The 23,521-nt window shown below is 53.1% G+C and overlaps 1 protein-coding gene across 1 annotated transcript in view; it reads left to right on the top strand.

Annotated features, from left to right (window-relative positions):
• DSCAML1 (DS cell adhesion molecule like 1) overlaps window positions 1–23,521 on the top strand; it is a 334,417-nt gene that overhangs the window by 16,831 nt on the left and 294,065 nt on the right. Inside the window, exons 2-3 of the mRNA XM_004452913.5 lie at window positions 873–1,190; window positions 4,378–4,524. Of these exons, the coding sequence (XP_004452970.2) occupies window positions 873–1,190; window positions 4,378–4,524 (465 nt within the window). The remainder of the gene's footprint in view (window positions 1–872; window positions 1,191–4,377; window positions 4,525–23,521) is intronic.

The following is a 23,521-nucleotide window of genomic DNA, read 5'->3' as shown; positions in this document are numbered from 1 at the left end:
GCGGCTCTCCTTACAGGATGCGCTCCTTGTGCGTGGGGCACCCCTATGCGGGCGTGCCCTTGCATGACGTGGCACTCCTTGCTTGCAGCAGCACTGCACAGGGGCCAGCTCACCACACGGGTCAGGAGGCCCTGGGGATCGAACCCTGGACCCTCCATATGGTAGACGGACATTCTATCAGTTGAGCCACGTCCGCTTCCCTTCATAGAGTTGTGCGACCATGACCAATCTAATTTTGGAACAATTTCATCACCCTCCCCAAAAATCCCCATCTTATTTGCTGTCGCCCCCATTTCCCCCAACTGTCCCCAAGCCCTAGGCAATAATTAATATACTTTCAGTCTCTATGGCTTTGCCTCTTCCAGGAATTTCATATAATAGAATCATATGGTCTTTTAGCACAATGTTTTCAAGAGTCCCTGTCATAGCATATATAATAGTACTCCATTCCTTTTTGGGGCTGCTTAATATTCCATCACATGGGGTATTCGTTTCCTATTCCATCTGTAACAAAGGACCATTAATCCAGTGACTTAAAGCAGCATGAGTTTACTGTCTCACCGTTGTGGAGGTCAGAAGCCTGAAACAGGCGCGCAGGGCTGCGTTCTCTCTGGGGCTCTGGGGAGATGAGACGTTTAAACTTTCGCCGTCCCTGTCTAGACTGGGGATTTCCGTAGGGAGTATAGGGCAGGGACTGTCCCTCATTCACCTGTGTAGCCCCAGTGCTAGGGTACTGCCAGTGCGTAGTGTGTGCATTGAAAGGCTGCCACCCGCGTGGTGCAATAATGAGTGGGGGGCCCTGCCTGCTCCATGGCCGCAGAGTGTCTGAGCCGAGCGCACCTTAACGGAGCCCCCTCTTGCCTTCCCCGCAGCCCGCCCTGACGATGTCGGCACCAGCCTCTACTTTGTAAATGACTCCTTGCAGCAGGTGACCTTCTCCAGCTCCGTGGGGGTGGTGGTGCCCTGCCCGGCCGCGGGCTCCCCCAGCGCGGCCCTTCGATGGTACCTGGCCACGGGGGACGACATCTACGACGTGCCGCACATCCGGCACGTCCACGCCAACGGGACGCTGCAGCTCTACCCCTTCTCCCCCTCCGCCTTCAATAGCTTTATCCACGACAATGACTACTTCTGCACCGCGGAGAACGCCGCCGGCAAGATCCGGAGCCCCAATATCCGCGTCAAAGCAGGTAGGGGGCTGGGCGCCCGCTCCTGGGCTGGGGGGCTCGGGTCTGAAGGGCTAGAACGGGGAGGGAGGAGGATGTGTGAGCAACCTGCTCCTGGAAGAACTCACTGGGTGAAAGCTCTCATTGGAGGACAGTTTCCTTATTCCCTTTTGCATCTTAGCGCTATCACTTGCTGTGTGTCCTCAGGTACAGCACACCTTTCTACGCCTCAGTTTTCCCTTCTGCAAGGCTGATGCTAGTACCGGGTTGTTCTTCCCTACATGTGACGATTAAACGAGCCTGGGCTTTTTTGAGTTAAGTAACGTGTACAGGTCAGCGCCTGATGTACAGAAAGTATCCAATGAGTTTCCTTTACAAATATATTTTTTTGAAAATAATATACATAAAGAAAAGTGTACATATCATAAGTATACAGCTCCACGAATTTTCACAAAATCTAACTAATTTATGTTTTGTCAAGAAAAAAAACGCCAGCCACCTCCCCCCCAAACTCCTCACGATCTTTTCGGACACCGCTCCAAGGATAACCAGTAGCCTGACTTCTAACAATAAAGAGCAGCGTTGCCTCCTTTCGTACTTTATATAAATGGAATCTTATGGTATGTCCTCTTGTGAATCCTTTGCCCCGTCTTATGTTGGTGGAATTTACCCCCACTGCTGTTCATCCTTGAAGGTGTTGGTTCCCAATAGACATTTGAGTAATATACTTCCTGAAAACAGGCATTTTAGGTAGAATTCATACTGGAAAACTTTGAGCAGTGAAGGATTTGGGTCTTTGGAAGAGTCGATGGAGACAAGGAAGCAGGGTTTTATCACATGTTCTCTTTCAAGAAGCTGGGAAGCCTCCTTTCTCTGGGTTAGTTCTAGGGGCGAGGGAATGGCTTAGAGCAGCTCCTCTTAGCAATCACGATACACGGGAGTGTCACAGTCAGTTGTAGGGGCGCCTCAAATAGTAATGAAGAACTGAACCGTTTGGAATGCTTTTCCTCGGAAAGCTTTTGGAGAGGGAGAGGGCAGGAGGGGTTCCGACGGTGACCACGATGGCGTCAGGCCTTGGGTGTGCCATCTTTGCTGGTGACAGTGGGGGCAGAGGAGAACGGGAACCGGAAGGCCTCCCAACCCCACTGCCTAGTGGCAGACTCTGCCAGGCGAGTAAGCGTGCCCTCGGGAGGCAAGGGTCCCCATAGCCGGGAAGGGTGTGTCCAGGGGCTGAGGTGGCATAGGGTCCCTGGACAAAGGGTTGGGCTGTCTTCGTTCCATTGGTGAGTTTGGGGGATGGGATGTGCTCAGGGGGCTCGCCACAGTATCTCTTTTTAGGAGTAGGTCCCTGGGACTGTTTCCCTAAACACAACACCAGGAGCTGGGCTGGGAACCCTGAGGCCTCTGCAGCCGTGGAGATTGGGGTGAGAGCCAGGGACAGCACATTTCCTTTCCCATGCCCATCATGGGGCCTGGATGATATTTTCACAATAATCCTGTAAAGTGCTTCCTACAAATGAGGGGACTAAGACAAAGAGAGGTTGAGTCACTTTTCCAAGAGGCAAGGCTATAATGAAAACCAACATCTGCATGCCAGGCATTTCACAGTCACCATTCCATTCTACCTTCTCAGTGACTGTGGAGAAGTACTAGCTCTGATAATAATAATAATAATGATTATTTTCCCCCTTTTCAAATGAGGCAACTGAGGCTCCAGAAGTCAGCTCTTGACCTGCAGCACACGGCTGGCAGGGCCTGTCTGTCCGATGCTCTTAGCCATTAGCCTCTGCTGACTTCCCGGGACTGGCTCTCTGGTGGTCTGTGCCCAAACCCCAGCCCTTCTCCTCTCCCTGCCCTGCCTCCCTCCAGGGTCAGCCCCTTTGGGTCTCCTCTGTGCTCTTCACACGTGGAGGTGGTGTCCTGCCCCAGGCCACGGAAGGGCCGGAACCTAGACCCAGAGAACTGCCATGTCTCCCTTCTCCTTCTCTTTCCTCCACTCAGTTGCTTCTCTTGCCCTTCAAAGCCACAACATAGAGAAGGGGAGCGAAAAGATCTGGGGAGGGCCAAGGAGGGCCAGGACGACACGAAACACAGCCAATTAAGAGGCCCTTGATGATGCCAGAGGGGCTGCAGGTGCACAGCCGGAGGGGCTGCCAGGGCCTTAAGTGTCGCCCTGGCAACCGCCGAGCGGGGAGGAGGAGGGCACGGTGCCCAGGGGCCTGCTGAGGACCGAGGTCGGCAGGCAGCGGGGCTCTGGATGGTCCAGCTCTGCTTGGCAGAGAAGGGGTGGGAGAACAGGGCAAGCTCTGGGAGAGGCCAAGCAGGGGCGGACCAGGCCGAAGCAGGGTACCTTCAGTTCTGTTCCCAAGGCCAGACCAGCCCCCCATGGGACCCAATACTCAGAATGGCTGTAGAGACCAGCCCTGGGGCTGAGGATGGTTCTGAAGGTCAGGGCACGGCTGCGGTGGGAGGGCCTAGTAGAGGCTGCAGGTGGTCTTAGGAAGTGGGAGAAAGCAGACAGGGTGGTTTCTTTTGCTGAATCTTGGAGACAGTAACCATGCCTCTGGGGTTCTGAATTTTCAGAGACAATCACGGGTTCAAATATTCTCTCCCATTGTCCTTAAAAATCACCAAGCCTTTCCAGAAAGTTCAGAATCTGAACTACATCTCCCAGGTTGCCTTTCACATTCAAGTGGCATAAACATATGTCGTTTGGTTACGTGTCTCAGTTCTTCATTTGGAAAACTGTGGTCACTGTGCCCCAAAGAATATGGAGATCAAGTTTGGTTTCCTTAGAGGAATTCTAGCATGTTTCCTTATTGCCCTCACATCCCCTTGTTGAATATGTGTACATTGCAGTGCTCAGGCGCTGCCCTCAGGTACTTATAATCTCTTATGGTTCATTCCTATGGAAATTGTAAAGATGAACTTGGATTTCTGGTCTTGGAGAGGGAGGCAGGGTATTTCTGAGGTTGCCCAGTGGAGCAGGGAGATGGTTGATGGAGAAGGTTGCTCAGGCAGAGCCTGTCAGGAAGGCACTCACGGCAAGACCTTCTGCGTAGGTGGGTGGGAGGGAAAGGGGGTGATAGCGGAAGGGAGTAGGGGGTTCTGAGGGAGTAGAGCTGGCTCTCTGTTCCCTTCGCGGGGCCCCCACCAGGTCCCTGCTGGCCCCATGACACTGTCCTCTCTCCGCCCGTCAATCTCTCTGCAGTTTTCAGGGAACCCTACACCGTCCGCGTGGAGGACCAAAGGTCAATGCGTGGCAACGTGGCCGTCTTCAAGTGCCTCATCCCCTCCTCAGTGCAGGAATATGTTAGCGTTGTGTCCTGGGAGAAAGACACCGTCTCCATCATCCCAGGTAAGAAAGGAACGGGGGGCCGTGGCCCGAGCCGGTGGTCGAGCTGAGCGAGATCTTGACGTTGGTTCTGCTGCGTGATTCGCGGTGGATGTGGTGAGGCTTTGGTCGTGGCCTGGTCCATCTGTGTGGAGTGAGAAGACCCCTGTGTCCATGTCCTGTGCAGACACAGCGCGGGTCCCTCTCCTTTGGGGGCACCCTCCTCCTTGGTGTCTGGGGTTTACCTTGGATTTGCTCTTAGGGGTGGGAGGCAGGGCTGGAAGCACCTCATGTGTGCAGGGTGGTGAGAGAGGAGGGGGACGAGGCTCCTTGGAGGTCTGGGATCTTGACCGCTGTGTTCTTGGATTGAATGGATGACGAGAGTAATGAAGAGTGGATTCTCAGGGGACCCGGCCTGAATAAACAGGAGCGGGGACTCTTTTTTTCATGTGTTGTCTAAAGGCTCTGTTGGAATTCTAGCTGTTCTCACCCTGTGGCTGATTTTGGTGGATGAGGTGAACACGATGCTGTAGAACTGCTGTGATTACGAGACCCTCGTTTCAATTCTTTTGCCTAAGCATGGGAGTCCCCAGAACAGGAAGACTGGCCTGGAAACCCCAAGAGAGAGGACCTCAGGTCCTCAAGGCACCTCCAGACCTCCAGTTATAAAACTCTGGGTCCCCACCCCCACCCCTTCAGCATTTGCCTCTCATCCCGCGCCGTGTAGGAATTCTGCGGCTTTTCCTTCCTTTCTCTGTCTACACCCTGTGACTCTCCTCTCTAAAGGGCAGGAACTTGACCAGTTGCTCTCTGGGTACTCTCCAGCATTGACGTCCTCCAGCTGGTCGTGCAAGGTCACCCTTGTTCCTTGAGGTTACTGGTTAGTTGGGGAAGACAAACTTCACGTGGAACTTCTAAAGCATGGGTTCTTTTGTTTTTTTTTTTTAAAGATGTATTTATTTACTTCTCCCTCCCCCCACCCCCCCAGTTGTCTGCTCTCTGTGTCCATTCGCTGTGTGTTCTTCTGTGTCTGCTTGTATTCTCATCAGGTGGCACTGGGGATCTGTGTTGCTTTTCGTTGCGACTTGTTTTGTTTTTTTTTTTAAAGATTTTTAAATTTCTCTCCTCTTCCCCCCTCCCCCACCCCAGTTGTCTGTTCTCTGTGTCCATTTGCTGCGTATTCTTCTTTTTGTCCACTTCTGTTGTTGTCAGCGGCACGGGAATCTGTGTTTCCTTTTTTGTTGTTGTTGCGTCATCTTGCTGCGTCAGCTCTCCATGTGTGTGGCGCCATTCCTGGGCAGGCTGCTCTTGCTTTCGCTCTGGGCGGCTCTCCTTACAGGGTGCACTCCTTGCATGTGGGGCTCCCCTACACAGGGGGCAACCCTGCGTGGCACGGCACTCCTTGCCCGCATCAGCACTGCGCATGGCCAGCTCCACACGGGTCAAGGAGGCCCGGGGTTTGAATCGCGGACCTCCCATGTGGTAGACGGACGCCCTATCCACTGGGCCAAGTCTGCTTCCCTTGTTGTGTCTTCTTTTTTTTTTTTTTTTTTTAAAGATTTATTTTTATTTATTTAATTCTCCTCCCCTCCCCCGGTTGTCTGTTTTCTGTGTCTTTTTGCTGCATTTTGTTTCTTTGTCCGCTTCTGTTGTCGTCAGCGGCACGGGAAGTGTGGGCGGCGCCATTCCTCGGCAGGCTGCTCCCTCCTTCGCGCTGGGCGGCTCTCCTTATGGGTGCACTCCTTGCGCGTGGGGCTCCCCTACGCGGGGGACACCCCTGCGTGGCAGGGCACTCCTTGCGCGCATCAGCACTGCGCATGGGCCAGCTCCACACGGGTCAAGGAGGCCCGGGGCTTGAACCGCGGGCCTCCCATGTGGTAGACGGACGCCCTAACCACTGGGCCAAAGTCCGTTTCCCTGTTGTGTCTTCTTACTGCATCAGTTCTCCGTGTGCGTGGCGCTACTCCTAGGTGGGCTACGGTTTCGCACAGGGCGGCTCTTCTTGCGCAGGGGCCCCTCCTTGTGTGAGGGGCACCCTTACGTGGGGCATCCCTGCATGGGCCAGCACTCCTGTGTGCCGCAGCACTGCGCGTGGGCCAGCTCACCACACGAGCCAGGAGGCCCTGGGTATTGAACCCTTGCACTTCCTAGATGGTAGGCGGATGCTCTGTTGAGCCACATCCGCTTCCCAAGCATGAGTTCTTGATCCTGCTACACATTAGAACCCCTGTAAGCTTTTTTTTTTAAAAAAAAAAAAACCAACAACCCAAACACCAAATCTTGGGCCAAACCCAATGAGAAGCTCTCCGGGGTCTAACGGGGCATCTACATTTTTAAAACTCCCCAGGTAGTTCCAGTGCATCGCGAGGGTGAGAACCACTGCTCAGGAACATTTCCCACCAGCGTGGCAGGATGCTTTGTTGAGACCCTCGTTTGTGTTTTGCTGTCAGGACTCCTTCCTTCTCCCCCAAGCAGATGGCCAGACCTGTGCTTCTCTTGGCCTCAGAGCTTTTGGTGGGATGGGAGTCAGAAGCTATGTGGAGACAGCTGCTCTTCCTGTCTTTTCGTAAAAGCATAAACTAACAGGGAAGGTTCTGACAGGTATTCTGGCAGGGGAAGAGACCCTCTGTGGGCAGGGGGTGAAAACAGGAGACGGGAGGGAACTGCAGGCTGCTCGGTGGAAGCCACTGGAAGAGGGTGTTGGGTCCAACAGTCTGTGGGTTTGGGTCTGGGTCATAGTTCTTATGTCTAAGTGAGGCATGAAAATGTACAGCCTGTGGCCCAAAGGATTAGCAGGCAGGGACAAGGGGCTGGCAAGGACCAGAACAACCCCGGGCCTTGACGCATCCCTGGGGGAAGCCCCACTACACGATGGGGGTTGAAATTTCCTGCAGAGGCAGATTTAAGTTGATTTAAAGAACACGAAGAAATGTGGTATTTCTTATGCACTTGAGTTTATGGGCTCAGATTAAAATAATAATGATTTTTAAATTTATTGAGTGCTTACTTTAAGAGCTCAGGCATTGGGCTACGAAACTTTCATATATGATCTCATTTTATCCTCATAAAGAAGCGCATACGTGTGCTTTCTCCCCTCCCCTTTATAGAAGAGGAAGCTGAGGCTCCAAGAAGCAGCGGTGCTTGTTCTGGGTCACGTATCCGTGAGGCGGAGGGGTAGGGCCTGGAACCCAGCTGTGTGCGGAACCCCAAGTGGCCCCACCTCCCCCACGCAGACGAGTGTGCCCAGTAAAGCGTCACCCTGGGTACCACGGAGGCTTTAAATGTGGGCCTTCGGCAGTGACGACTTTCCCTGGTCTGAGAAGGACAAGAAGGGGAAGCTTCATGGAAGCGGTGGCCCGGGGCCCGGGCCCTGAGTCCAGTCGTGTGATCAAGAGCGTAGACTCTCAGGCCAGACTGCCTGGGTCTAACTCCACCCACTTACTAACTGGCCAAGTTATTTATCCCCTCCGTGCCTCAGTTTCCCCAACTGTAAAATGGGGATGATAATAGCAGTACCTACTTCAGAGGGTCGAAGCAAGAATTAAATCAGTAAATGTTGAGCACACCGCCCAACACATAGCGAGGGCCATCTGTAGCTGTTTTTACCCGTAGATGGAAGGAGCGCTGCCTCCTTTTTGTACTCGCTGTGTCCTGCTGCGATGTGTTTCTACCACGTGCCGGAATCTGCGTCCCCCACTAGACGGGGTTTCCCAACGGCAGAGGCTGGGTTGTATTCATCCGCACATGCCTGCCTCCAAACCCACGGCCTTGCCCATTTCGGGGTAAGCGCCCATTAAATGGTCCAGGGGTGGACGAGTGGGTGGTGGGGTGCATTCGGAAGGAACATGGGAACCCCAGTGGACAAGGCCATTGAAGCGAGAGCGAACACAGTGGGCGTGAGGTCATCAGAAGACCAGCGCAGACGGGAGCGAGGGGAGGTTAACCTGGCGCCTGTGCTCGGAGCTGGAGGCCGTGAGCTTCCCCCAGGCTGCCCTTGTAGTTGGTGCTCCAGGGCTGCCTTTGATGTCAGGACTGGGCTGGTGGCCCCACAGGGCATAATTATCAGGGAAGTGGGCTTGATGCTAATCTGCAGGGCTGTATTAAACTTTGGTTCTGTAGAACCCCCTTCTTTCCTTTAGCCTTAGAGAATATTCCTCCCTGCCTAGCCCTCCAGCCCCATCCATAATCTAGATCCTTCTAAAGCTACATTTTAGATCCATGAACAGTCTTCCCAAAGCACCCGAATCCACCTAACATGCTCCCAGAGGAATCCATGAGAACCAGAGAGTGGCCTTTGCTTCCTCACGAGGCGTCCCAGATCTAAAGGTGAGGCTCACAACGAGGGCCCACATGCTGCCTGACTTAATTTTGGAAAAAATGCAAATGGTTTATTTTCATAAAAATTAGTAGTTTCTACCATCCATTTCACACTACGCCTGGTGTGTGTGTGTGTGTTTTGTGTGTTTAGAAGTGGGGAGAATGGACAGCAGCTTCTCACGGTGGGGGTCGATTTAATGAAGTTAAGGAAGGCCGGAGGTGCCGGAGGTACTAGCCTCTGACACTTGAGGGTCGGCTTCTGGGGCAGGAGGAGCTGTGTTGACCTTGACCTTGATCTCTGCGTCGGCAGGGCTGGGCTCAGATTCTCCATAGGCAGGGCCTGCGGGAGCAGGTGCTGGAAAGCAGGGGGAGGCTGGGGGCGGCTGATGCGGACAACCTGGGCCCTAGGAGGCAAACCCTTCGAGAGGTGGGGGCCTGTCGGGGCCCGTGCAGGCCACTGGGAGGGGAGCTGACCCTTCAGGGCCCCTCTCCCAGGGTCCTGGGGGGCGGTCCAAGGCTCCAGGCTGAGCTGCCTCTGTGGTTGGGTACCAGCTCATGGGTCTTCCTTACTGGCTGTCCCCATCCGGGGGTGGGAGCTGCCAGGCCTGGTGGGTGAAGCCCTGCCTGGCTTTGGGGCTGCTCTTTTCCCAGGTAGGGAGAGGCTTGAGAGACAGCCCAAAGCTGCTACCTTTCCCCAGAGCTCCCCACGCCCCCACCCCCACACCGTCATCTTCCTTCAGTCCTGTTTAGAGGTGCACGTGTGTAAAAGCGCAGAGCCTCTCACCTGTGATCTGGAAGGCTCCTACCCCTTTCTTGTCTCCCAAGAGCCTTGGTCTTTAGGTGACCTGGCTCTCCGGAGCAAGGGGCTGTGCACAACCGTCAATTAAAATCAAGATCTGGTGAAGCCAAGATGTGGTTTAATTCCCATCTGCACCATCACCATTACAATGCGAGTTATTGGGTGTGGAGATAAACCCAGCCTTGTTCCTAATGGCTTTTAATTTCCACCAGACCCGATGATATCGACGTGGGCTCCTTGTGGGAGTTTCCCAGCATGCTCTTTGCCAGCATCCTGACTGGCTGTCTTGGCCCCGGCGGGGAGTTTTGGACCCTGCTCAGCTGTTGGCCAGATGGGTCTTGCCAGTTCCCTGGGCCAGTCCCCTTGTCCGTGTGGACGGGGCTCTTGAATGCCAGCTTGTCCTCGTGCCTTGACAAAGCCGGGGGCACAGCGGGGACCCTGGATGAGGGTGGGGAGAGCAGGGGCAGGGATGAGTCTGGGCAGAGGTATCCTCTCGGCAAAGGCCTCCCGCTGCGAGGCAGAGCCCCCTAATGGCAGCCCACCTCTGTTCAAGCCAGCCCACCGCCCTCTCTCTACCTTCCTGCAGCAACTGTCCTCAGAGGCCTGGATTTCCAGGCTCTCACGGGTCGCCTGCCTCCCTCCGCTTGACCAAGCTGCCTCCTCCGGCCTGATGATGCCCCTCTCTCCTCGCAGACCCCCCACCTCCCCCTCCGCCCATTACGCTTGGTTCGTGTGCCCCCACCCGTGAGTCTGCCAGGCAGCACGGATTGGCCCCGTCCCTGGGGCAGGCCCTCGTGGCTCCTCACGGTCCAGGCAGTCATTTCTGTCTGCGGCGGGAGAGTGTGCAGCGATATCTTTTCATCTCTTTATCTCTAGGCCCAGCCTAGCACCTGCCACAGAGTAATAATGATAATTACAAGATTAATGGTAATACCTATCATGTATAGAGACCCGGTTTGTGTTAGGCACTCTACGTATACGGTATTATCTCTAATCCTCACAATAACCCTTTAAGAGAGGGAGCGGAGGGTTTTATTTTATGTTTTTTCAATTTTGTAAGTGAGGATGTTGACGCCCCGGGAAGTTAAGCAACTGACCCAAGGCTCTAGAGCTTCGGTGCTGGGACCTTCCCAGCTACTTCTTTCCCGCTGGCTCTCTGGAGCCCACGCCTCACGAGGGATTGGCAGGGCTCAGGTTCCAGCACAACAGGAGGGCTCGGCTCTGTCCCCTGCACTTGCCTGGGGACAGTGACACGTCGCCAGCCCCCTGCTGACCTCTGGCTGTGCGTGGCCACCGGAGGCTTTGGCTTTCCTGAAGAGCAACAGATTTCCAGCTTCGAGATCAGTGAACAAAACGACCAGTCTAACAAGAAGGCTTTCTCGGTCACTTGCGTTGTTTTTGGCCCAGTGGGAGATACAAAGAGCTCTGACTCCCAGGAATTTAGGATTCAGTGCCTGCTGTCAGCTGCGACGAGCGGGGATGGAAAATCTCAGAACAGTCGACACTGATGTTTGGCTTCGGGATGCAGATTCAACTTGCTAATTACATAAGGCTGAGGTTGCTTTGGACCTAGTGAGTCTACCCCAGCTTGGACCGGGGACAAGAAAGAAGAGGTGGTGCCCGGAAGCCACTTTGGACCTCACGTTGGCAGATGGAAGCAGAGGCTGTTAGAGCTGGAAAGGAGGGCTCTGGAGACCCCTCATGTGCTGAAAAAGAAACCGACCAATGCGCTCCCCCGTCTCGGGATCTCCCTCTCACCTCTGCCTCGCAGCCATGTTATTTATTTATTTTTCCTGGTGTCCAGAGTTTGGCTTTATTATTTATTTATTCCTGCCCCCCCACCACCACCATTTGCACTCGCTGTCTGCTCTCTCTATTCGCTGTGTGTTCTTCTGTGTCTGCTTCTCTTTTCATCATCTTCTCTTTAGATGGCACCCGGAACCGATCCTGGGACCTTCCAACGTGGGAGAGAGGCGCTCAGTTGCTTGAGCCACCTCAGCTCCCTGGTTTGTTGTGTCTCTCATTGTCTTTCCTCTGTGTCTCTTTTTTGTTGCGTCATCTTGTTGCTGTTGCACTAGCTCGCCGTGCGGGCCAGCTCTGCTTGTGCTCCAGCTCTCCGCTCAGACCAGCTCGCCTTCACCAGGAGGCCCCGGGAACTGAACCCAGGACCTCCCATATGGTAGATGGGAGCCCAGTCTCTTGAGCCACTTCATTTCCCTCAGGTGCACTATTTTAACCACTCATGGGACTTTTCTTTTACTACTAGGTTTCTTTGCCTCTTTGTCTAAAACCTACCTGTGTTCAAAGTCTGGTTCAAATACCATTTCTTCCAGATGCGTTTCACAGTTTCTGCTAAGTGTGGATTTAGAAATCAGCCAGAGGAGCCTCCTTCTAGGGGAGCCTTTTCTGAATGCCCTCAGAATATTATCAGTTCCTCCGTCAAAACGCATATCATGTCCTGTAGTATTTTTCCAGTCTCCCTCATCTCCTCTATGAGAATATATAAACATCGAGGGCAGGAGGCCCCAGTGCCCATGGACGATGCTCAAGGCTGATGCTGAGATGAGGGCTCTGCCCTGTTGCCCTGGCTCCTGGAAGGGAGGAAGGGGCCAGGCTGGCCTAAGCGCACACAGCAAATGGGTGGCATTGCCTGGACTAGCTCCATGGACCTTCATCTCCATTCCCACTGGGTTGCTCCAGGCCCACTTCTCTGGGTTCATTGTGTGATGCTCTGCTGTTCAGCTGTCACCTTGGGGATCCCAGATCTCAGTTGTTTTAGGCACATGGAGAGGAAGGGCTGGGATAATCAGCCTGGGCTGAGGTAAGTGACATGCTCCAGGCACTGTAACAAGTGGCACTGGGGCCCCCCAGGTCCAGAACCAGACTTTGCAGAGGAGTCCGCGATGACCGTGACCTATGTCCTCTCTTCAGGGGCTCCTGGCCAGGGCATGGTGCCTCCCCATGGAGGGCATGACACAGCAGAGGCTGGATCCCTTCTGACAGCAGCAGCCCTGCTGGCACCATGAAGGGGAGGGAGGGACTGGAGTCGGGCCTTGCTGCCCCCTTTGGTGGAGGTGACGGCCTGGCAGAAGCCCGCGCAGGACGAGGTGATCTGGGGATATGCCCAGAAGGTTAGTGGAAGTGGGGAGAGAGGACTCGGCAAAGGGTGCTGGTCCGCTTCACTCATAAAGGCCCTGTCCAGTTCTAGAAAAACAAATGAAAGGGTAAAATCATAATAATGACTAGTATTTACTAAAGTGCCAGGCTCTGTTCTAAGTATTTACAGGTTTAGCACATTTAATCTTCACAGCAATCTGAAGATATGGGGATTGTTATTCTCCCATTTTACAGATGGAGAAATTGAGACACATAGAAGCTAAGCTAATTGCCCTAAAGTTAGTAAGGGGTAGAGCCGCCATTTAAACCCATGCATGCGGACTCCATTATCTGTGCCCCTAAGTTCTATATCACTTCATAAATAATTAATGGATGGAACATATTTTTAAAAATGTACTGCAAATCAACAAGAAAAAGGAACCCGATAGAAAATCGGGCAAAAGATAGAGGCAGACCATTCACAGACGTGGCAGGGGGATGTGGTGGAGAGAAGACAGGCTGTGGAGTCTGCTGGCCCTGAGCTGTGACCTTGAACAAGTTACTTTCAAAGTCGCTGTTTGTTCACTTACAAAGTGGGGGATGATGAGACCTACCACACCTGGAGTGCTTGAGATGAAACGGACGCCTCGGAGGAGACTCGAATTCTTCTCAGTTGGGGAAGGAGTTGTGGGGATGCATCAGGGACGTTGCCCACCCAGCTTCAGGGGGATTGTCCGGTCTTGGATCCCACCCACTCAGCCCTGTCTCCTCCAGAGCCACCATCTCCCATGCCTGCCCGTGCTGCCCTTTCCGGGGGCCGGGCTGGAGGAACACCGGTGAGCCGGGGGGTGTAGCCACCCGGAAAGCGGGGGTATTGGGATGAGACATTGGGCTTCCCCAGATGGGATCTTGGGAGAACTGTGAGGTGCTGGGGCTCCACAGATGACCCTCTGGGATTCACCTGGGTGGACTGAGGGACACGCAAGCCCCGGGACGAGGTTTTACTGTTCTCTCTATTCACGTGAGCCTGGCGTGGCACCTGCCGATGACTTACGTTGCTGGAACACGTGCGGGAAGGAGGGAAGGAGTGTGTTTTGGTGCTAACACAGTAGAGATGGAACCCACGGGCTGCCTGGTGCTCCTTTGCTCAAAGGGCCCCAACCCTGCTTCAATACTCCCTGCTGACCCCCTACGACTTTACCAGTTATGAAGGCTTCTATGCAATCTCATTTGTGCCTCATGCTACCCCCTTTGCCTCCCCCATTTTACAGAGCAGGAAACAGATGCAGTGAGACTTGGCAATGTGCACAGTTAGAACAGAAGTAAAAGGGAAGAAATCACTTAAGACACACGTGTGTGCAGGCAGGAAGCTGCAAGTCACCGTGTATCATTCATCCATTACCCAATGAGGCAGGCACTCTGCCCCCATCTTTAGATATAAAGACAGATTCAGAGAGGCCCACCAGTTGGCTGCAGGTCACACAGCTTGTATATGGCAGGAAGGGGCTTGGACGCAAAGCTTTGGCTCCCAAAGGCCAAGCTCTTTCCATTGTAACACGCTGTAGAGACCCCGGGCCGAGGGCTGTCCTAGGAACTCACCATAGCGACTACTTCCCTCACCAAGGCAATGGACAAAAAGGCCCTTCATTTTTTTGTTGTTTTCATCTATCGTTTGCTTTGCGGGGAAGGAGGCCCCGGTCTCAGACAGCCTTATTTTCTTCCTTGGGGTACAGAGAAATTCCTCCCTTCAAAAACTGAAAAACACACTTCCCGGGTTAGAGTTGATAAAGAAGCATTAAGAAGAAAGAGAGGGGAAGCGGACTTGGCCCAGTGGTTAGGGCGTCCGTCTACCACATGGGAGGTCCACGGTTCAAACCCAGGGCCTCCTTGACCCATGTGGAGCTGGCCCATGCACAGTGCTGATGCGCGCAAGGAGTGCCCTGCCACGCAGGGGTGTCCCCTGCGTAGGGGAGCCCCACGCACAAGGAGTGCCTCCTGTAAGGAGAGCCGCCCAGCGTGAAAGAAAGTGCAGCCTGCCCAGGAATGGCGCCGCACACGAAGAGAGCTGACACAGAAAAAAAAGGAGACACAGATTCCCATGCCGCTGACAACAACAGAAGCGGACAAAGAAGACGACGCAGCAAAAATAGACACAGAGAACAGACAACCAGGGTGGGGGGGAAGTGGAGAGAAATAAATAAATAAATATTTTTAAAAAGAAGAAATAGAGGAGTTTCCTCCCTAGTTAGATGGTCTAAACTGAAATGACCATCGTAGCAATAACAATGGTTAGTAATAATATAACATCAATTATTGGGCCCTTGTGTGATAAGTGCTTTCCGCATGTCGTTTCATCTCATCTTCACAAGTGTCCTGTGTAGAAGGACACGTCTCTATTTTGCAGGCATGGAGCCTGAGGCACAGAGGGGTTGGTCCCCTCCCCAAGGCCACAGGGCCAGATTTGAACCCAGGACACCATCAGTAAGATGAGCCGCCTCTCATCTTGTGCTCTGATGCTTGCATCACCTTCATCTATCGTAAGAGCTCACCTTATCTAAAGCGTTCCTTTACTGACTCCTCCCAACCACCGCTGACAGAGAAACATTCTTAAACTCTGTGAGCAGGCTGGAAACCAAGATTTAGGGGCATTAGGGACCCGCCCCAGGTCACACAGCCAGGGGAGGTGTATCAGAACTCCAGCTTTGATCTCGGCCCCCACGAGCCCTTGAGGCCCAAGCTGGCACATGTGTCTGCAGCTCCCAGGACCCCTTCCAACATCCTGGCAGGCGGACTGCTCTGCAGTTGCACGCCAGTTGGTTGGTTCCAGATCCATCCACTGCGGCTCCTCAGTCAAGCAGAACGTCTCGTGTTCACCAGGTGCCTCTGGCAGCGTGTGCATGTGTCGTGTTTTGCTTTTCCATTTAGTTCATGGCAGGCACTGCATTTCCAGAGCACCCACTGGGTGAATTTCAGCAGATTTAAGACAATTGCAGGCAAGTGCTCGTCTCCGGATCATGCCGCGGCAGTGGACTCAGAGCAAGCGGAATTGTTTGGTTAAGTTGGCACCTCTGTAAGTTACCCTGAAATCAGTGCAGAATTCTTTATAGAAGGTTATCCTACACATAAATCATCATTAGACTACCTCATTTTTGTTTGATGCCTACCTAACTGTGCTGTAGTCTAAAAATGTGTGTTTAGTGAAGTCAAGGGTTGCAGGGAAATTATAGGGTTTTCAAAAACCCATTTGCTTTGCTGGTGTTCACATCAGAATCAATCTTGCCTTTAGTTCTCAATCTCATCGCAAACATGCAGCATTGCTCGCCGAATTCTGGCATTTAATGTAGGGTAGCATTTATTCAGAAGAAGCCAGCGGTGCTTACAGAATGGCGGAGCTATGTATAGATGGCACTTCCTGCCAAGCCTGTGATTTTGGACTCTGCTGCGTATCAATGAGTCTTCACTGCCAGGGCCAGTCCCATGTGGGGACGGGGCTGGGGTTCAGAGCGGAGGCCAGCTGGGGGGTAGGTGGCCTGCAGTGAGAATGCTACAAGCTTCTCTGTGTGCCAGCACATAGTAGGTGCTCAGACACTATCGCTGAATGGCTGAGGGAAGGTTGAACCCTGGCTGATGAAGGCTCAGGACTGAGCCTTTGGATTAGGTTGCAAACGGGGTGAGTTAAAATGAAGGGAAGGGCGTCGGCTCTACCTCATGCTATGGCTGCTGGAATAAAGCCAACGTGTGCCCCTCTTACGCCCTGAATAAACAGGGCTTCCTTGGGGCCTCTTTTATGACCGCGAGAAGCTGCGTAGCAAAACTGAGAGGGCGTGGGTCCTGGCCTCTGAAAGACTTGGTTGAAAGCCTTGAGCCTTCTGCTTACTTGCCACGTGGTCCTGGGCAATTCCTTTTCATCTCTCTGAGCCTGCCCTTCCTCCGTGGTGAGGTTTAGAAATTAGAAATTATGTAGATTTTTCCACATACACAGAAACTCTTATTTTCTCTATATTTTTGGTCTCCTAGGCCTGCCGTAACAAAGCACCACAGACTGGGTGGCTTCAGACATCAGAAACCAATAGTCTTGCAGATCTGGGGGCCAAGGGCCCAAAATCAGGGTGTCGGCCGGGCCCCGCTCGCTCTGTGGGGGAGGCCCCTGCTCTTTCAGTTTGCCAAAGGGCTGTTGATGTGAAATACTGGAAATGTGCTGGCTTTTACCAAGGGGATTTATTTGGGGTGAAAGCTGTGAAAAGGCCACCGCACGCCACCGTAGGAGGTGCTTCCTCACCCAGGCCGGCTGCCACGGTTCAGCAAGATGGCGGGCGGTCCCGGCCGAGGCGTCGGCCTCCCCCCGCCTCACCGTCTCCTCCTGAGCTGCTTCTGCGGGCCCAGCCTCTTGGGGCTTCGTACTTAAGTGGTCCTGCTGGCCCCTCTCTCCTGGTGTAGGGCTTGTCCCTTACGGCTTCTGTCCTTGCAGCTCAGCTGTGGGCAAAACTGGAGTCTTCTCTCTCACACGGCAGAATCGAAAATGGCCGTTCCCTTTTATCCTGTCTCTTTCCGAGTGAGTCTCTGTCCTTCCGTTTATATTAAACCCAGAGAGGGGCTGGGGATTCCACCTGAGTCAGGCCTCAGGAACATGGTCCAATCAAAAGCCCTAAAGCCATCTTATCACATCATCGAATCAAAGGCCCCTCAGCTGAGTTTCATGCAATCAAAGGGTATCACTCCCAGAGGAATAGATTAGTTTACAAACATGATGTTTCTCTTTTTGGGATTCATAAAATAATTTCCACCTGTGGGTCCTCGGTTTGCAGGTGCAGCCCTCTAGGCTCTGCTTCTGTCATTTCACACGGACAGACATATGTCTAAGTGTACTCTGTCCAGTTTTCCCTCCTCTTAGAGGGCCATTTGTCATGTCAGATTAGGGGCCATCATAACTCTCTCTCCAAGACCCTGTTTCCAAAAAGGTCATGTTGAAGGACTAGTAGTTAGGACTTGCGCCTCTCTCTTGGGGGCCATAATTCAGCCATAAGATAAATACATGTGCATATGTGTGGATACGTGCTTTCTATAGGTGGGTTTTCAATTTTTCCTCACACACACACCAGTTGACCCAGGGGCGTCATGTTTTCCTAAAGGCCTGGAAGGACTCCGTAAGAAATGAGCATAGGGGTGTTTGGTTGGAGTGTGGGCCCTGCTCTCACCACACAGGGGTCACTTGGCCTTCAGAACTGAGGGCACGAGGGCAGGACGCTGAGGAGACAGTCCCTCCTGGTGAGGCAGAGCCAGGGTCGGTCTTCGGTGTTACCGGACAACATGGCGGGCCTTGGCTTTTGTGGTGTACCTGGCGTCTTGCAGTGCGCAGAAGCCTCAGGCGTTCAGGCTGGCTCTGCTGGCGGCCACACCCTCCTTCCGCAGCAGACGGCCAGGCCGGTTGGCACCGGGGATCCTGCTTCCCAGGATCGTGGGCAGGGCGGTCCTGCGGCATGCACAGAAGCCTCCAAGGTGTTTTCCTCTCACGCCTAGAGACTCCTCCCTTCCACTTGGAGAGTCAGGGCAATTGGGGCCTCAAATCATGCCCGTGTCTCCATGTCTTTAAGCACGTGGAAGCTTCTGGAATCCTGGAGAGTCTGCTGAAATGGGGGAAGCATGTGAAAGTGGGTGGGGGTGAGGGTCAGCAGCTGAGTCCTGGGCTCTGAGTTCAGTTCCTGCCTGGGCGGTGCCGTCAGCCAGGACAGTGGGTGGGCTCTTCTGAGAGCTCGTGGCTCAGGTCCATTCTTCACCGTCCCCAGACTGGGCCACAGAAAGGGGAAGGGCTTTCAGGGCCTTGTGTCCAAAATATTCTAGAGCCTGCCACTGCGACACACGCTCAGGGAAGCAGGTTTGCAAAAGCTTCTGGAATGCTGTTGTATGTTCTTCAGGGCCTGGGCCCAGGAAGGGGCACAAATTTAGATTTTCTGGTCCCATCAGGCTGTAGGTATGTTTATAATGTCATATCTTATGTCGGTTTCGCTCCCTAAATCTATCTAAACTGCTGTGTGGCATCATAGCAACAATCATTTGATCGAATTTTTACTTCATTAGTTAATCTAGCAAACGTTTGTTGAGCAGTTCCTGTGCACGAGATACTGTGCGATGTAGACAGTGATTCCCAAGAGTCTTTGTTTGAGGGTCTCAAGGGATATGGAGAAATTCCTCTTCCCACACGCCAGAGAAACTAATTTTAATTATATATAATATACATATATGTATTAATCATATGTGCAATGTGATTTGTACAGATTGAACATATACATATATGAATTCACACACATGCACACAGCTTCACACTATTTTGCCTGTGGAAAGGGGAGGGGGGCTCACCTGTGTAGACCCCCAGAAGCATCCAGGAGCAGAGACACCTTGACACATGGTCTGTGGGAAAAGGCATCACCTGGGGGCATCTGCGAGGGCCTTTACTGAGCCTTCACTCCTGAGCCAAGAGACAGCCCCCGCCTTTGTCCTCTGGGCAGGAGTGAGGGTGAACTAGGTTTTTTGAGTTGTATGGGCAGCCTTGGATCAATCACTATTTGATTGATCAGGTGCTGGGAAGGGCGGGCAGAGGCATGGAAATATTTGGGGGAGTAAGGGGGCTGTGCCTGCCATTGAGGAACTTGGTACACAAATATCCTCATTTGCAGATGAGAAAACAGAGGTCCAGAGAGGTCCAGTGACTTTACTGTGCTGCCTCTTGGATTCCTCCTAGACTAGGGAGAAGAAAAACTCTTTTGTGACAGTGCCTGCCAACAGATGAGTAGATAAGCAAATCATGGTCTAGCCATACAATGGAATATTATCCAGCTGTGAAAAGGAATGAAGTTCTGATTCATGTCACGACTTGGATGAGCCTTGAAGACATCCTGCGAGTGAAAGAAGCCAGACACAAATGGACAAATATTATATGACCCACTTCTATGAAATATCTAGAATAGGCAGATTCATTAGAAAGTAGAGTGGAGGTCATCGGGGCTGGAGGGGGGAGTTGAGGGAGTCATTGCTTAAAATGTGAAGAGTTTTGTTTAGGGTGAGGGAAGAGTCTTGGTAATGGGAGGTGGTGATGATTGTATAACATGAGTGTAATTAATGCCACTGAGCTGCACACTTAAAAATAGTTAACATGGCAAATTCTATATGTATGTTACCACAATAACAAAAAAAAAATAGTTAACATGGCAAATTCTATATGTATGTTACCACAAAAACAAAAAAAAAAACAAAATACCTTCATGATGGCAGCAGGAAGGGAGCATCCCGGGGCAGCATTTTTTCAGCTTCTGGACTATGGGCCGGGCGCTCTCCAGGGCCCCTCACAGATGGGATCTCACACTTGAAGGCAGAGTACCTCTTCTCTTCCCTCAGCATCTGAAGTCCAGAAATGGGTAAATCAAAAATAATACCGTGACCTCAGTCTATTTCACGAGCTTGCCTCGAAGCCTTTTTGCATTGTTTGCTCTCGTTTTATCCTGGTGACAGGTGGTATCTCCATTCTCAGATGAGGAAACAGAGGCGCAAAGAAATGCCACCCCAGGGTCATGCAGGAGAGTCCAAGCAGGAGATGCCTCACCATGTATGAAATTTGGGGTGTGCCATAAAGCACTCACGTGGCACTTACTGAATGCCAGGCACTGTATACCTTGCTTTATACAAACACTTCTAGTCCCCTCAATATTGTTAGGGGGCAGGTAGAACCGTTGTTGCCTCATCTTAAAAATGAAGAGAATGAAGCACAGAGAGGTGAAGTGACTTGCCCAGGGTCACACAGCTACGAAGAAGTAGGGCTGACTCCACAGTCTGCTCCTCGCCTCTGGGCTGCAATAGCTGGGTCTCCTGGTTCCTGGCTCTGGGGTCTTCCATGGGTCTGTACTATCTGCAGGAGGAGGAAGGGAAGACCACCAAGAAGGTCCTGGTCTGGGGTCCGGGGGTCCGGGTGTGAGGCCTCAGCCTGAGGGCCGGGCCGGGCACGAGGCATCACGTTGGAGGGCAGGTGTCTGGGTGGTGAATCCCCAAACCCCCCTACTTCTTCCCCGCCTCCTTTCATTTTTCACATAGTCACCAGCTCCTCAGAGCGGGGTAGAGACAGGGCTAGGGAGGGGGGCGGATGCAGTTTCTAGCTCTGCCGCTAAATAATTGTGCGGCCCGTCTCTGGATGCCAGTGCCCTCATCTGTAAACGGGGGGCCGGAACTGTCGCCCACCCAGAGTCCCCGAGCTCAGCCACTTTAACAAACTTTCCTGAGCCCCAAGCCTGGGCATCGTGCCAGACACTGGGGACATGGTGACCGGTCTGGGCCCTGATGGGGCTTTCAGGCTGTGGGAGAGACAGACCTGGGAGGGAAACGGTCCCAGGCTGCGTGTCCCCCAAAGAAACCCTCGCGCGTGCTCACGAAGAGAGGGGGGCAGGAATAGCCACGGCAGCCGCGTGTGTGAGCGCAAGAAGCTGGACCCCGCGTGGATAAGTTAAATCTGTCCTGTTCCTCCAATGAAATACTACACTGCAGGGAAAATGCGTGAACTAGAGCTGTGTAAATCAGGATGTACCCAGAAAAAATCAGTATGTACGCCTCATAAAAAATGTTAAATGGAAGAAAGCAAATTGCAGAAGGATACATCCATTGTGGCTCCGTTTGTGTAAAGTTTGAAATCATGCAAAACAGCACTCTCTATTGTTTATGGATACATACATATGTATAGGAAGTATAGCGTCATGCACGGGAATGACAAACACCATGTCCTGGACGGTGCTTACCTCGGAGGAAGTAGGCAAGGGGCTCATGGAGGGAAATACGACTGTTTTAGGGAAGTTTTATTTCTTAAAATAGATATTTTTTAAAATGTCCTGAAGAAAATCTAGCAGAAAGAAACATGGATCTTTTTATATTATTTTTATCTTTTCCTACATGGTATATAGTTCATTAGAAAAGAAACGAGCACTACACGACGTGCAAGGTGCTGGGAGAAGGGGAAGAGGGCGGGATTTGGGTCCTTCCCGCTGACATTCTGGGATTGGAGGACTGGGAGTGCGGAAAGGAGATTTTTGGCAAAAGTGGGATTTGGGGGCTGATTCTGGGGCGGGGGTGGTGGGGTTTGGGGGCGGGACAAGCACGGGCGCCCCCATCCCAGCCGTGCCCGCGGACCCGCCTGTTCTCCTGCCCCTCTTCCCAGGACACTGTGGGCCGGGCTGGAGCTCAATAATTGTTAAATAACGACAATTAAAAGTGGTATAAATATAAGAGGAGGAGAAATGGATCTGCCTGGGGATCCCATTGTAATCTGTTTCCCGGTTTAATGAGAGTCTGGAGACCCAGCGTGAGGCCACTGAAAATTAAGAATGCCGGGAGTATTTACGGCTGCGAGGCCGCCTCCTGCCACCCTCCGCGGGAGCTGGGACCCGAGGGGCATCCGGCCGCCTCCTTCCTTGTGTCCAGAGGGGCCACCAGCCGGCGTCGGCGCCTGGTGGGGTAAAACAAGGCGGAGGAGAGAGCCAGGTAATTACCCCCATCGAGAGGCCTGTTCCCAATCCCAGTTCAAATTACAAGAGAAAGCTGGGAGCCGAGGTCACGGCAGGCAGGGAAATCCGAGAGGGAAGGGGATCTCCGGGCACGCCTGCCCATTGGGGCGTGGGCTGCCGGGAGCCTGGGGAGCAGGCGCGGTGCGGGCGGAGGGCGGGCAGGGGTGCCCAGCTGCTGCTGTCTTGCTCGGGCTCGTGGAAGCTTCACCCTGCGCAGTGGTCTCCCCCGTCCTGCCCTCCCCAGTCCCCGCCCGCCCCTTCCGCACCCAGCTGCCCAGGAGGCACCTACAGATGATAGAATGGGTTTGTCGGGGCCCAAAGGGGCCTCGGGAATCAGGTGACAGGTGCGATCCATGGCCTGGACCGGGCCTGGAACCCAGCTCTGGAGAAGCACCTTCTCCCCACGGGCAGCCCGGCTCGTCCTCCGCTGCGTGGGTGCCAGTTGAGATGGCGCGATGTCTGGGAGCGTGGGCAGATGAGCACGCAGAACTACGTGTGGGCACGGGAGGCAGTTTGCGCCTCGTTCTCCAGTAGGCGCGCGCCAGGCAGGCCCCGGAAACCTCAGGTCGGGGCCCGCGCCTTAAAAGGAGGGGCGCTCTTTTTAGGAACCCCTCGAGGTGCCATTGGCAAGGGCACGGCGGGCTGCCCATGCTCCCGCGCCGTCAATGTTTGCGTGACCGGATCCGGCGTTCTGAACGGCAGTGTGGCCCCGCATCGGAAGGCCTCCGGCGGGCAGACCCTTAGGGCCCTCCCTGAAGAAGTAATCAGAGATGGCCGTAAAGATCGCTTTGAACTGCTCTGTTATTTACAGCCAGGAAAAGTCAACACTCCTAGATAGCCAGGAGTGGGAGGACGGGTAAATAATTTAAGATACCACAAAGGAACCTTCCTAACGGGGAGGATTCAGAGGGTCTTGGGGCTCTTTCACACAAGTCCAGAGAGTGTGCTCTACGTCCTTCCTTCTTCCCTTCCCTGGCCTTCCCTTCCCTTCCCTTCTCTCTCTTTCTCTTTCCTTTCTTTCTTACAATTTATTGAAAATTTTGTTGATATTAGGGAGAAAGTAATCTTACAACTTGAATTTCAACAAATAGTTTTGTAATTGGAGAAAGGATTGGAAAGTTGGGGTCACAGTTTATTAAGTAGAGCCATTCAAGACTGTATATCTGTCTTTTTGGTGACAGTGAGAAAAGCCGGGCAGGAAGCTTCCTGCGCCTCTCCTCGGGTGGCCTGGCCAGCGCGCAGGCTGCTCCTCACAGCTGGCGGGGCAGCTCCG

This window comes from Dasypus novemcinctus, chromosome 27 (assembly GCF_030445035.2).
Source record: "Dasypus novemcinctus isolate mDasNov1 chromosome 27, mDasNov1.1.hap2, whole genome shotgun sequence".
NCBI lineage: Eukaryota > Metazoa > Chordata > Mammalia > Cingulata > Dasypodidae > Dasypus > Dasypus novemcinctus.
This window is presented reverse-complemented; position numbering and strand designations above follow the sequence as displayed.